The 15359-nt window shown below is 44.3% G+C and overlaps 1 protein-coding gene across 2 annotated transcripts; it reads right to left on the bottom strand.

The window, feature by feature from the left end:
• Window positions 1–701: 701 nt before the first annotated feature.
• Window positions 702–14691, bottom strand: LOC26534846 (protein windpipe). 2 transcript variants are annotated; one of them, XM_015195948.2, is made up of 3 exons: window positions 14418–14691; window positions 10873–10921; window positions 702–3543 (listed from the first exon to the last, which is right to left on the bottom strand). In XM_015195948.2, exon 3 carries the CDS (start codon window positions 3467–3469, stop codon window positions 1424–1426), a length of 2046 nt encoding a protein of 681 aa, XP_015051434.2. In that variant the 5' UTR covers window positions 3470–3543; window positions 10873–10921; window positions 14418–14691; the 3' UTR covers window positions 702–1423. The 2 variants fall into 2 exon arrangements, with proteins under 2 accessions (XP_015051434.2, XP_039228042.1); XM_039372108.1 differs by lacking the exon at window positions 14418–14691 and adding an exon at window positions 13755–13948.
• Between the last annotated feature and the right edge of the window lie 668 nt (window positions 14692–15359).

A 15359-nucleotide genomic window follows, 5' to 3' on the forward strand; every position in this document is an offset into this window, starting at 1 on the left:
GTAGCGACTCATTTAACTTGTATTCACATTACTAATCGCTTGGAATTAACGCCTGAAAATTTAATTTTTTTTCAATTTTTGCAAAATTTAATGATGGTACCCCTTATAAAAAATGTGAAAATTGGTCAAAAAATGATTTTGGTAGATCGGCCTTACAGTTATAGGGAACTTTAGTTGGGATCATAAGCTGCTTAAAAAAGTCATTCTTATATGAATGTAACAATTTTTGACCAAGTTATGATGGTAACCATCTTTGATAAACGCGAAATGTGATTTTTGAAAATGACTCCGAAAATTTGAGTTTGAAAACATTTTGCACTTTGAGTCAAAAAGTATAACTTGAGTGAAAGCTGGGGCACACAACATAAGCTTTTAGACTCCAATATGGTTTGAAACCTGGATGCACTGGCATTGCCATGTGGCGCCATCTACATTTCGAGAATTTGCTTTTCGATCAAACGCTCAGCTTATTTCATTAAAAAAAATTGGTTTAAAACAATAGCACAGGAAACAAGCAATTGCCTAACTTTCGGAGAAACGTAATAGTTTAACTCGAAAAGAAAATATCTGTAACAGTTAAAGATATTCTACCGCTTTTTGATACCTTTACTTTTGGTATTACAATCATCGCTTTCCGATCCAAGACCTTGGTTTATACCATTTCGGCACCATTTCTGAGAAATTAAAGACACGCTGTGATGTATTTTAGAAGTTCGCTTGCTTTTAATGAACTCACACATTATAATTTCACGAGAGAACGCAGCTTAAGTAGTTTACAGTATATAGGTAGGTTATAAAAGTACATACATATACAGTAAGTATGGTGTGAACATCACATGCAGATGCAGTTTGAAAGCATTTATCATGCTCATTGATATTTTCATTTCATTTTGCACTCGACGACTGATTTCATTGTTTAAACGCATATATTTTTTTAACTTTGGTATTAAACTAGATTTACGCTTAGGTGTAATTAATTTACTTATAGCTAAAACACTACTTGTCGTTCACAATTAAGAGGGGGTCACAAAGTAGGGTGCTTAACACGAATAGTTTGCTTGTTTGTTTTCGTCGCCTTGGCTTCTGCTTTATTCTAGATGCTGCTGCAGCAGATGTTGCATGTGTTGCATGTGTTGCACGTGTAGAACGTGTTGCTGCAGCACATGTTGCTGCTGCACATGTCGCTGCCGTATGTTGCTGGTGATGAAGCTGAGGAGGGAATACACCCCGGTTCCCAGTTGCCCAATCCGATGGCATTTGTCTAACTTGAATTTGATAAGAATATCTAACTACAGAATAAAACTAATGCTTGGGTATGGAACACAGTTCTTCTGCTGTCAAATGCCAACGGATGGCAATGGGTTACGTAGTGGGGGCGAGTCGGGAAGGTCGGGCTGTGTCGAGAGTGGATGGCTAGCTGCAATCAGTGGCCATTGATCACCTGGTGGGTGGGTTCGATGGGTCTGACGGGCGTGGTGATGATGTCCCCGGCATTGGACTTGCTGCGCGTCACCAGCATGGGTGTCTTGGGCTTGGGGGTCTCCGTCAGCTTGATCTTGACGCGACCCGTCTCCGGGGAGTAGACGGGCGAGTACCTTCCGGACTTGGGCGACGAGGGCAGGTAGGCGGCATCTGGCTCGTTGTTGTTCTGCTCGGCGAGCTGCTGTTGCTGTGCGTACTTGGATGCCCTGGGCGATTGCGGAGTGGGGTAGCGTGGACTGATGGGGTAGTATTCATGGGCGGCAGGCTCGCCGCTTTCGGGTGCCTCCTTGGCACCTCCATTGGCCGACCCGTTGCCATTGAGCAGGGGCTGCTGACCAGCCCCGTCCTTGGCGTCACCGTTCTCGTAGGGCTTCTTCACAATCTGTGCCTCGTCCAGTTTGGTCTTCTCACCGATCAGTGGCGAGTGCTCCTGGCCGTTGCCATGGCCGTTCTTGTGCAGCGGCTTGCCCAGCTGCTTCTTGTCCATGTCCAGGAGCTCCGTCTGCCGCTGAGCCTCCGCATCGCGGGCGGCCGCATTGCTGTCGTACTTGCAACGCTTGATGGCCACGAAGAGCACCAGGCCCACCACAATCAGTCCAATCACGGCCAGCAGATAGTAGATAGCGCTACTGTCGTCCTTTGGCTTGCCTATCTTGGCGGTCAGGATGTCCTCGGACTCCTTGCTGTCGTCCAGTGGCCCATCAGTCACCACATCGGAAGCCAGACCTGTGTTCAGATTTGTCAACACCACGGGCACGATACTATCTTCTTCCACGGGCTTCTTCTCCTCCTGGTCGCCTTCATAGATACCGATTTTGTTGGAGAAGACAGTGTCTGGATTCTCCGAATGCTCTGGATTCTCCAGAGGTCTGGCATCGCTCTCCTCTGGCTTGCCATCGCTATCCAGCTCGTCTTCGGAGGTAATCCTCACTTTGGAGAGATCGGGAATGATGAGCAGACCACCGCCGCTGCCAGATCCCTCGTCATCCTCGTCGTCGTCCTTAACGATGTGCTCCTGGGGCACAGGAGCATCAGCAACGGCTGCAGCATCCACCAGCTGAGATTCAGCAGCTTCAGGCTCTGCAACGGTCTCTTCGGGCAACTTAAGCTCCATATTGGTTTCGCTGAGGTCTCCGGATCCCTCCACCTGGTCACCAGGAACCGGGCTCTGCGGCGAGCGAACCTTCTTCGCTGTGGCTGCGGGATTTCCAACGATGGGCAGAAAGTCCTTGCCCAGTTCCTCCTCATCCTCGCGTTCTGCAGAAGCAGCAGCCGGCTGGTCGCCCATCATCAGTTCGTTCTCCTCGGTATCGGTATCGAACCATTGGTACTTCTCCTTCTTGCAGATCTCATCCTGCTTCAACTGCAGCCAAGAGCGACCCCTGAACTCCAGGGGATAGGAGCAGACAACGGGGTGTTCCATGTAGACGATGCGCTCCACCAGCCAGTTGCGCACCTCCAGCGTCTGGCAGGAGCAGTTGATGGCGTTGTGGCTCAGCTCCAGCTGGTGCAACTGGTGCATGTGAGTCAGCTCCAGCGGCAGGTGGCTGATGTTGTTGTGCTGCAGGTTGAGCACCTGCAGATGCTGCGGCAGTTTCCTCAGCTTGTTCGAGGTGAGCTGATTGTGCTTCAGGTTCAGTCGCTTCAGGCCCTTGCCCAGATGACCCAGATCCCTCAGCTGGTTGTGCGACAAGTCGGCGGAGGTTAGCTCAGGCAGCTTGTCCAGCACATGGCTCAAGCGGGTGAGGTTCAGGTGGGACAGATCGATGGAGTGCACCGGCACCGTCGACTGGAACGACTTCTCGGCCTGCCTTAGGCCACGGGTGCTGTTGCACTTGAGGTGGTACAGTGGCTTGTGCGTGTGCTGGGCCAAGCTGCAGCTGCAGTCCGCCGGGCAGTCGGTGGGCGGGCGAGCGGGAGTGGGCGTGGCGGCGGCGACCACGATGAGGAACAGGGCCAACCAGGCGGTCAGGTGGACGCGTTCCATGGCTGTGCTGATGATTTGTGAGTGGTGGGTGCGCTGGCAGTGGATCCTTCTAGCTTCCTCTCTTGGCGTCTTATCTGAAAAGGTATGAGAAAGTGGTTAGTAAATTACTAGCTTGTTTATTAAAGAACACACATAAGACACACCAGGATATATCCATGTTAATACCCACAATCAAAGGAAATAAATTATGTCTAAATAGATTGTCTGCTTATATTGCTTGAAACACGAAACACCAGTCAATTTATTTATACATTATAACTTTTTATTTTTTCGCAGAATGAGAAATGCGAATTGAAAACAGTATGAATCAGCTTTTCTGCAAAAATGAGGTACTAGTCTACAAAATAAAATATGTTTAGAACTATTCACAAACTATGCCAGCATTTCCTAACGTACAAAAAAAGAAGGAAAAGTATCTTTTGCCCTAAGATAACTTCCTCGAATTTTGCCTAGTATGAGTCGATTTTGCTGAAGTTCGATCCTACTGGCACCACCTTTGAACGGAAACTACCAGAGCTTTGGAGCTATCTTTGCTTGGCAACCTGTCTTCGTCATTGGTTGCGTCATTCCCGATTCCGCCAGCTTCGACAATCTTCCTTTCTACAACTTTTTCCTTCTCATGAACGAAACCAAACCCTATCGACAGACGTTATCAATGTTAGATTCGCTTATCGCCGTTGTTCAAGCCCCAGTATTTGACGCTATCTGTGCGAAGGGTAATTAATAATTCACTCGTTTGCTTTCCGCCAAACGCTTCGTGACATCAGCAAGAAGCACCTGACCAGCCAGCTTTGATGCCGAAAAATAACCACTTAACAGTGACTCAAAGCGATTGTGATATGTACTAATCGTGTGGGGGAAATCTGAGGAGGTGAAGGCCTTGGGCTGATGCACTCGCTTAATCAGAGCAGATTGTCAGCGGCCCGCTTTTAATCCGCATCTTCTGTTTATTGCTCGCTTTCCACGAGCCACGCAAACTGATTGACGGCTGTCTCGTGGATGCAATTTAAGTGCAACTGGCGCTTGTTTGGATCGACCTCCCACCGCATCGAAGCCCCCTCCGCATTGATAAGCCCTGAGCCTCTGACCGCAAAAGCTGGAACGCTCGCACACTGAACGAAATTCAATGGGCTTTCGATGTGCATTTCGATGGCCTTTTAGTCTGAATTCGGTCTTTTTATAATAGCTATTTTGTGAACCATATTGTTTGATTTTTTATTATGAAGTTAACCACACTAATGCAGCTTATATGCAAAGTATCTTTAAGTTAGATTAATACCTATATGATGTGCACATACATATTAGATACCAGACAACTATGCAAAGTATCTTTAAGATAAATTTATATATGATGTGCATACATATATGAGATACTAGACTAATATACAAAGTATCTTTAGGATAGATTCGTATAACATGTGCATCTATAAGATACTAGATTAATATTCAACGTATCTTTATGAATGAGTTATATATGAAATGCATATTTAAAGACCAATAACATAGCTGATTCCATTTCGATCACTTGCACTGCTCAATCGCATTTGCAATCGAATTTTCCCGCAGTGTATCACAATGGCGATGCCCAATCCTAATCAACAGATAGACGAGATCTAGAAAAGATGCCGGTCTGTCTGAGTGACTGAGCAGTCTGAGTTGCAGTTGCAGAGCCAGCTCAATTTGCAATTTGTGGCGCGGACTTGAATTATTCAGCAGTTGGACGACTGTATTTACATGCGAGTAGCAAGCTAAAATGAGCTGCCGTAGGGGTTGCCCCACCCCCTGCACGTGTCTCCCGGCGGGGGATTCCCTTCACCCTTTTCCCACCCTTTGCCAGCGGGAAATCGTAAGTTGGAAATGGTCACAAACATGCAGCTGCCGCTGGGCAAATGATCGAGGTATCCCCGTCCCGCGGAGCAGTAAATACCAACTGGAAATGAGGCGTCACACGAGCATGCAAAAATAAATCTGCACGGAATCTGGCCGATCTGCGATTTGCGATCCGCGTTTCCGAAGGGGGAATCCAAGGTCAGTGTCATTATGCGGGCATTCGTCCGAAAACAGAGGAGACACATGAAAAGTGGTTTCCCAGCAATTGTGTCACTTCTTTTGGCTAAACGTGTCTCCGATTGCCTTTTGCTGTTGACAAATTGCCCAGAGTTGGATGCATAAACGGAACTTTCTCCTGGTTTCTGCCTGCTTACGGGGGGCAGACATTTATCAAAATCTGTCAATTGCTGAATTCGTAATTTGCAGCTGCCACCTGTTTGCGCCAAATGCAATCAATGCGGTTAATTGCATTTCGCTTAAAATCTTCTGCACCATTCAGCCATCTGCGATCGCAGCGCTGATATCATAATTCGATCACGCGGTTTAGTTAGTTAATTACTTCAAACGACTAGCATACCCCTTGCACTTTGATGTTTTGCGGCGACAGGAAGCCGAAATTAAAGAGGGCTGCATATAGGCTATACAGTCTGGTGTATATATATCCACCAAATGCCACTTAATGGCGAAAACGAGACCAACTTAGAATAAACCGTTTGCAAATTGAGAGAAATCAGCGGCAGACAACGGCGAAAAATCTTAAACGATGACAAATGTTCAACCTTGACAGAGCAAAAAACACAATCCAGCAAAGAACAATCTCAAGTTTCTGTCTTCGAGTTCAACTGGAAGAAATGCTGTTTCTCCACAACTCGTTCTTTCACACTCGAACAAAATCGTATGTGAAAGATGTGAAAGACCACAAAAAAATTAAATCACGTCATGCTGCGATCGCAAAATGCTGGCAAAATAAATTGTTATTTATATGTGTATTTTTAGATTTGTGCAAATCTTTTTTATACATTTCAATTAGCGCAACTCGCCAGCCACAATGATAAAATGAAAAGTGTTTGCTTGGGCTTTTGTTTGGCCATCTAAATAAATATACCGCTGTATGCAAATAGACTTGGATCTTCTGGGCCACTCGTTTAAAATACAATTCTTTTCATTTCATTTCATTTCTGCTGCCACTGACATATATGTACCTACGTTTCTATCGAATTCGCAATATTTTCTCTTTCGCTGGCGAGAAAAAAGAGCAAAAAACTGATGACGCCAGGCAATTAAAACATCAGGTGATTCGGGTATTTTACCTGGCACAGAAAAAGCCAAGCTCAAGCTGAAGCTGAAGCTGCCGCAAACGCTAATGTGTTGGCCGCATTAAGACGGCAAAACGGCGAGCACAATGAGGCAAAAAGTACCGCCAAAGTCATAAGAGATGACGTCTAACTATGGGTTGTGAGTCAATATGCTGGATTTGGATTTTACCAGCACAGATACTCAGACATTCAGACACTCAGTCAGTCATTCATTCAGCCATTCACAGTATCCATTCAAAACGAGCAACGAGCAACAAGCAACGAGCGGCGGCAATGGATGGATAGACAAATTAGCATATTCTAATTTCCAACTGACTTCGATGGTCGACAGATCGGCTGGTAATATATGATATATGTGGTATATATGTGCAGTTCCACATATAGTGACCCACATTGAGCGGCGGAGTACGCCGTCAACATTATCAATAAAATGCCATTTAAGCATTTTGCAATTCAACTGTTCAATCAAGTGCAAATGAGCCTAAACTCAGGCGTAACCTGAAAAACTCTTTCCCATATGAAGGCGCGTTCCCGTTCTCTTTGGAATCTACTTTTAACCTGGCTTCACTTCGCTTTAGCTTTTGCTTCTGCTTTTGCCGTGCAGTGTTTAATTGATTTCCACGAATCGGGAGAAAACCAATCACCGGGCCATGCATAACCGAAATATGAATATGTGAGTGGAGAGCGTTGGCCAAAATACCGCATAAAAGCCAAAGAGACGGGCAAAAAGTGCAGGGCGTAAGCTGAAATTATGTGAATTATGCAAAACGTGTTGGCCAAGAAAGCAGAAATGCAAAGTCAATGTACCACATTATGGTCAATAAAACTAACTGAGCAATATTGCGTATACGACAAGTGGCCATTGGCCAGCTACTGTACCCGCCAGAGATAATCTCAAAATACAACGCACAATTTGAACTTGACCTACGAAATCAGCGGCTATCAACAAATGGGCTGATTTTCGCTTTTTGGGCAGGCGGCCAGAAAATGTTTGCTACCGCAAATCTTGACATTCAAATAATGCTCGACTCTCGCTCTCGATTGAATTCAAAACTGAATAGTATTGCAGGGAACTCTCAAAATAAACAGAGACCACAAAATATCACCGGCAAAAGAGAAAGGCATTCAGCCTTAAAAATATACACTTCTCTTTTATTTTTCTTTCTATTTTCGGGCTGCCTCTTGCAATCTATGCAAACATTTCACACCCACACTGGGCCCACAGAACCTAAATCTTTGCCATTGAGAGTGTAGGAAAAAAAAGAAGGCACCTAGATACAATGATGATGGACTCGGATGTCAACGGGTGTTGATTCTGATTAGTGCCAAACGCCATTTAAAATGAGTGTTTTCTGTCAGGGCTGTGTGGCTAAGGAAGCTATGAGATCGGAATTTGAATGGTAAAACCCCAAGCAACTCAGTATTTCTTTGAAAAATCATCTTATTCAGAGCAAATTATTTTGGTCATTAAAAATGTTGCCAAGCGAAGTGGTGTTAATAAAAATTATATACGTATTTTAAAAAAATGTTAAACATATTTTATTTAAAAATATTATGTTACTTACAAATACATTTTTTCTAGGCATGCACAAATACATTTTATTAGTCTAAGCCACATAGTTCATAGTTTTTGATTATCAAAGACGTTAGAAAAAGCTGGCGATAAGATCGTTTTGATGCGGCTTTTCTTGGCACATGAATCCATTAAAAAACCAATTAACTACCGTTCAAAAGTTTAGTGATTAATCCGTAATTGCTATTTCGAATTACTTGTAGTATATGGGCGGAAAGTTCTCCACTCAACGAAAAGGAAACGCTCTGATGACTGGGGTTGACTTTTCATTGAACTTTTCTGGCATTCAATTAGAAACACGTTAATTCAGTCTGATCAATGCCTAGTAATTGTCTGAAGTTTATCAATAACAAGTTCTAGACGACTTAGATCCCAGAGATCAAATCAGCTCAGCTGGAAGTCGCGCCACGTAGCCATAATTAGCCAACTCGAGCTACAATGTTACTCGTAGATACAGATACGAACACATCTATCTATCCTGATGTTTGTGCATACTAATAGTCAAGTTAAATAAATATCCACACTCTCGTTAATTGGAAAAAAACGAACGAAAAAAGGCATGCAGATCGTTCTGCCGGTGAACTTGGATAGTCATGAGTTTCGGTTTCTGTTTCGCTTTTCGTTTTGGTTTTCGGCATCGGATGATGCAATTGGCAAAATATCGTACTTGGCCAGTTATGTTGTACAAATTAACGCAGTTGTGTGGGCTGCGTTTTTCCGAATCGGAATTGAAATTGTATTTGGAATCGGTGTAGCTTTTGAAATAGATTCGTGCGACGACCTTCCCCCAAGTGAATTGCATCCCATTAACACAACGACGACGACTGCTTCCGATTAAACTGAAAACGAAACTAAGGCGTAATTTGAAGTTAAAATTACACACTGCTCGAGGTGAGTTTGAAATTTATTCGCCGTTACACACTGCCAATAAATCTCCAGCTTGCGCCATAAAATATCAATTGAATGATCCCAACTATTCGCTGTGGCCCGAATCGCTCTTTAGCCCAAGCATTTTGTGTCTAGCCGAAAGGCATCTGAACAGCATGCCACATAGATGCCAAGACGACGCCTGACTCTAGCGCGAAATTATTTGCCAATCTGCACCTGCGAAATTCATTCCTCCGACTGCCATATACCATACCATATATTCCCCACCACACCTCCATCTTATTTTCCACAGTCGCTGGTTTATTTACACTGCTCATCGCGGGTTCAAGTTCAGGCTCAGCCAGCAAATTCAATTATGCTGGTTGTTTGCTTAGCGACAGTGCTGCTTGCTGATGATCACTTTCAAAGGAATCCGAAGCGGCGAACACTCGTCTATCGTAATAAACTACATTTAATTGCTATATGTCATTATTTGTCAATCTGTGCGAATGGAATTCCAGGAAAAACTAAACGCCACTTCACTGCAAGGTGTTGGACAGGGGAGCACTGACTCAGTTAGCTGGCTGATGTCATAACAATGATTATAAAATTTACGAAATTATTAACGCCAAATGACGTCAGGCGAGTCAGTCGAATTTTTGGCAAAAACAGAAACCCCCAAAATGGAAAGGCCAATTGAAAATCTGCGTCATCGATTGCCAAATGCGATCTGGAACTGGTCTTAACTTGTATTTCCCAAGTTCGTTTGTTAGCTTCCTTTAAACCAGATAGCGCAGCAGTATCGAGTTTGACCCGGGGGCTAGTTTCAAGAGCAAGTGTTGACCTTCCCGGTAGTCAACCGTGTAGTGCAGTGTAATTATAGGCAGTGCACCAAACCATTCACATTCCCACTGGCTGCTGTTGTTGCACAGAAGGCGACCGTCTGGATAAAACAGCCCATCAGTTCATACCATCTGATTGTGCACTTGAAGAAATAAATAAGTACATTTGACTCGAAAAAAATATGTGTATGTATATATTCGCGCATATAAACAAATTGTTTCTTTTGTCAAAAAATTTTTTGTTTCTTTGCGAAAAAACAGCCATTAGCTAACAAAGTATACTATGCGATTGGCAATCATAACAAATATTTTATTATACGAAATATATATTGTGTGTTTTTGTACTTGAACTAAAGCTGTGAAATAGACTTGGCCCCCTGAAAGTAGGTAAGTGTTTCTTGCAGTGCACCATATAGACACTCCTCCAGACAAATTAGCCTGCGGTTAGCTGTGGATGCATTCGAAGATCGCATGATCGTACAGCCGTTTTTCATGGCTTCGTTTGGCAGTTGACACGTTAAGAGCACGCACGTTTGCCGGCCATTTAAGTGGCCCCAGCATCGCATCTTGGCCATTGCCACTGGCCACTGGCCACTGGAAGATGGAGGAGCCGATAAAGCGGAGAGCGGCATTTGACAGTTATGACCACTTGCTTTATTTTTAGAGCCAAAAACGGCTAGGCCAGTTGGCAGAAGTTGCCAGCAGTTCGCAACAGAGCAACAGAGCAAAGCAAAAGCACAGTAAAAGCAAAAGCAAAAGCAGCGCGAAGCCGGCCGGCACCCACGGACTTGGCTGAAAACAACAAACAAACGCGGCCGAAAAGCAACTGAACTGGTTTCGGTTTTCGATGATGACTCGCAAGCCCAGTTAAGAGCTCCCAAATAAATTCCACCCCCCGCCTCGCCATGATCTTGACTTTGTTTTCGTTTCTGCTCGGCGAATGCCAATTTGATGTTTGCACAACTCAATTCGTACCTTCTATAAGACATGCATACGTCGATAACCACGGATCCTCTGGCCAGATCTGTAAATATAAAACAAAAAAATTAAAGCGGTTTAGATGACATTTTTATATCAAACGTTCGAGTGTGCACATTGGAGTGACTGGCAGTGGGGAGTTTTCTATTTATCTGCGCAATAATTTCTTGGCTTTGATTTTAATTGGATGCAATTAAAGTCTTAATTGCCGGCCCGTCTAAATTCATTTTCAACGAACTTTGCTTCGCCTAAAGACTGTCATTCAGCTGCCTTTGGTATTAAGCTAATCCTAATCCGTCGCTGAATTGTGAAAGCAATGCCGCAAAATAAAAACTATCCTTTGCTAATAATAATAAAAATGAAACTAATAATAAAACTGGCAAAAGGTCAATGGAGTTCAGCTTTCAAGGCTGCAAAACATATAGTTTCTGTTATTTAAAAGCAAGATAGCTTGAACAATTAAGGCCTGAATCACCCGAATAGCCCGTCGATTCTCAGGGCGTTGCTCATCCATTGTTAGATTCGAAGAGCCAACAACCTGTTGCCAGTTGATTGTTATGCGATGGACGTGACCGAAAATACTGTCACGTAATCCGCTAACTCCCACAGAAATGTTGTGTGTGCTGTTACTTCTGTGGCTTTTGAATGAACTGGAATGGTTTGGCCTGATCGACGAGGTCGGAACTCATCACAACATGCAAATTAACAGCCATTGATGAACTGGTCAGCTCGTGATCTTTGGAATCTTGCACAGGTGGCCACTGGCCAGCGGTCCAGAGATCACAGATCTCAGATCAGCAGAACAGATGTCGAGAACTTGGCAAACTCTTGCCTGTTGAACTTGAATTTGTTCGCAGAAGCGAACTTTTTCCCTGAGATGTTTACTCTTCGAATATTCCCAGCGGATAAACAATCTGCTGGCCCATTTTGCGTCACAAAAATCCCATTCCTCTAAGGAACTCTCCATATGCCCTATGCCGGAATTCCTTTCATTTCGGCGAGCTTTTCACACTATCTCCGCTGCTTCGGGTTTTTTATCTTATCTTGCTACATTTGCTAATTATAGATAGGGTGGAGCCCACAACACAGTCATGTGCACTTGAGCCCCGGGATTTGTGTTTCTCTCATTTGCGTTTGACAAAATTTCGGAACACTCTGCTCTTTCCATTTTCTAGAATGCACTCCAAGTTTCACACTATGATGGGGTTGCCCAATGATATTGTTTTGATTGCGCCTCGATAACAACTTGTTTTGCCTTATCGAGCCTACACATTTGTTGCTCATCCCCCATTGGAACACAACTCTCTAGCTCTATATCTAATGGGGACAAGGTTGACACATCCACCGAAAATGGGACCATGAAGTGCACTTCATGGACTGTTTCCATGTTTCCATGTTTCCATGGCGATGGTGGGTGTGAGTGTTAAACTGCCTGCATTCGATCTCGTATTGCCTTCGATCGAGACGCAACATAATACCTCGAAAATGGAGAGCCCAGACGCAAGGCGCCAACTGGCCATATTTACTTGCAAGTTGAGTCAAAATGACTTGAACTTGAAATACAAATCGAAATACCATGGCACGAACTTGTTGTTTCCGTTCTAGATATGTTTTTGGTGAAACGAGCACATTACAGGAAACGATGAACATATTTCCGATAAATAGCCAAACTTCAGGGTATAGATAAGTGTGTCTGCGCCACTCACAGATACAACTTGGGCTTTTTGCCTTTTTTTCTTGGCCCGGCAGCGAACTATTGGCCATAAAGCCGATTTCTGGTAATTGCCTGGAAACAGTTTTGAGTTCGCAGTCGCACACCTCTGTGAATTATGCGCTGGAAATTAGCACCTTGGCTCGGAGGTGGAGGCAAACTTGGAGGAGTATTACGCAAGAGCTGGAGTTTACTGCTCCACGCGGAGCTGGACGATCCACCTTCGCAGTTTTTGCCATTTGGCCATTTCGCAACTAGGGATCACATCTCTATCTGCAAGTTGATTGATAATCTCATTACGATGATGTTGCATGACTCTTCGCTTTTAGACCTGACAAACAGCGCCGTGTATTATTAACATTTCTTTTTATACACCATTTCGTGTGCAAGTGATTCACCCTGCGTTTGAAGTGGGTGGCAGTCCATGGGTAACCACAAACACGGGGTAAAATACAACGAAATTGGAAGGAATATAGACCCGATACCTATCCGTATCTGAATGAATCAACCGGCTGCCGAGTGCGGTTTCCAATGGCTTTACGTAAACGATTCCGAATTGCAGGGCGCTAAAAGCTCACATATAGAGGTGCTTGGTGCTTGGGTGGGTTTACGTATATGTACATCATATATACATCATGTATGGGCAGACGCAGACGGATCGGATTGGATCGACTTGGGGGGCTTGGGGTGGCTGGAAGCCAAGTCGCGTAGGTAGCGAAGTGTCTGGCGGAGATTTCACATAAATCCGTGCTACTTCTGTCTCTCGTAATAAGTTTGCAATCGGTTTAAGTGCCCATGCCCAGGGGTTAAGAGAGTAACCGTTTTATTATGGTTTACTCATCCCTCTTTTATACTTGCTTTTTGGCAATTATATAACTCGAATGGATTGGGAAATAGGGTCAAGTTTGCCACACAAAAAAACCCAGCCGCAAATGCATATGTGAGTAATAAATGGTAAAGCGATTCGGCGGCAGTCACTTGTTTTATTTCCAAAAACCCCGAACCCTGGCCTTTTACATTCGCACCGAGATTAATCCAATCCCTTTGCGGATCGAAATCACACACACACACACACAGACATACACAGTAGCGTTGTATTTTTGGCTATTTCTTATCACAATCCGCAGACAGCGAGGCTCTTACTGCGGGTTATCAAAGCCCAACTCACAATACACTGGGGATTTAACGCTTTTCACGTTTCTTTGCCGTCCTTATGATTCTACACAGCGAGCACTTTTGTTCAATCAGATATGTGTTTTTGCGTTTTTTATGCGTGAGTACGTATTATTTGTCTTTTGTTCTGAGTAGAGTCCTTCGGCACTCGATGCGATCGCAGTGTCTTTCGGTTTGAACTGGCGGCCAGAGACTGGCGAAGATCGCAACCGCCGAGATTTCTCAGACTGCCTGCTATCACAGAATGTGTCGCAGCCGCCGAAAAATGAAAAACAAAAAACAACAAAAACAGCATAAGATCAGAAAAATAAAACGAGAAAAGATACAAAAATTCGAATCACTGAAGGGGGAGAGCACCCAAAAGCGCCGAGAGGGATGACAATGAAGGCAGAAACAACAGAGCAGAAGCAGCAGCACGTCAGACAAGCAATTTAGACTCGTAAATCGCCCAATGCAAGTATCTGTAGCTGTATGATATCTGTCAGATATCTGGCGGTTTGGTTTCGATTTGCGCCCTGCATCCGCAAGATCTTTATGCATCTTATTGGGTTTTTTGTGTTGGTTGTGTTTTTTTTTTGTTATGTACCACTATTTAGCTTGGCACTAGCTAGTTGGCGACCGTGTGTGTGGCAACGGAAACTATATAATTTTTAATTACCTAGACGTTTTGGAGAGGGAGAGGCGGAACTCGTAACGCTGCCTTTTCGGATCGGCACTTTTTTCGCTTTTTTCTGTTCAGATTCGCGCACACGCACGCACCCGACGACACGTCTCGACTTTGGAGTTGCCCGAACTGAACAAAGCTCGATACCTGCGAAAATCGGGTACCGTATAGAACGTGAACCGAAAATCGGAGATCGGGGATCGTGGATCGTGGATCGGAGACCGGAGATCGGACACGACCGTTCGCGGGGAGAGCTTAGCACCGAATGAACCGCTATTGGAACACCCGATTGCGAAGCGCTACAAAACTTCAACGGAGCGAGAGCAAAGCACATGGCGAAAGCTACTGGTTATGCGAAGGAAAATAGAGAGAGAAAGAGAGGGAGAGTTTGCCAAACCCGTACCCGTAGATACAGATACACTGTATCTGTATCCGTACCTATATAGAGCTGGAAGAGCTGGAACGCTGGAGAACACGTGGATAATCGGCGGCACACGCGCCATGGAACACGCAGAACTTTGTTTGTGTTATGAAATCCAACGAAAAAGCTTCGCGATTCGCAAAAATAAATTATAGTGCGAGAGCGCGAAAAAGCTTATCAGCAAATGCCAGACGTTATCAATTGATGATACTCACCGTTTTATTCTAAAAATATATATAGCCCACAGTTGTTTTGCTTGCTTTACACGGTTTGCATTTTTCACTTCCTGCTGTAAACGTACGCAAAAGTGCACAGCTCTCGAAATAATATTCTGCTGCTTTTTATCAAAAGCTCTGACTTATCTTATCGATTGCCATATTCTTTTCCGCCATTCGATAAATACGCACTCTCTTCTCGGCCAACAGCTAATGATTGCGACTTCAGGTTAACTGGCAACTCCTAATGAGACCTCACCTACTTCAACTCCAAGTTAATGCGTGGGTGGGTTTGTTTAC

This window comes from Drosophila yakuba, chromosome 2R, assembly GCF_016746365.2.
Source record: "Drosophila yakuba strain Tai18E2 chromosome 2R, Prin_Dyak_Tai18E2_2.1, whole genome shotgun sequence".
In the NCBI taxonomy this organism is placed as follows: domain Eukaryota; kingdom Metazoa; phylum Arthropoda; class Insecta; order Diptera; family Drosophilidae; genus Drosophila; species Drosophila yakuba.

What these genes read in the sequence shown, in the direction of transcription:
- LOC26534846 (XM_015195948.2), bottom strand. Translation starts at nt 3,469, where the DNA reads ATGGAACGCGTCCACCTGACCGCCTGGTTGGCCCTGTTCCTCATCGTG.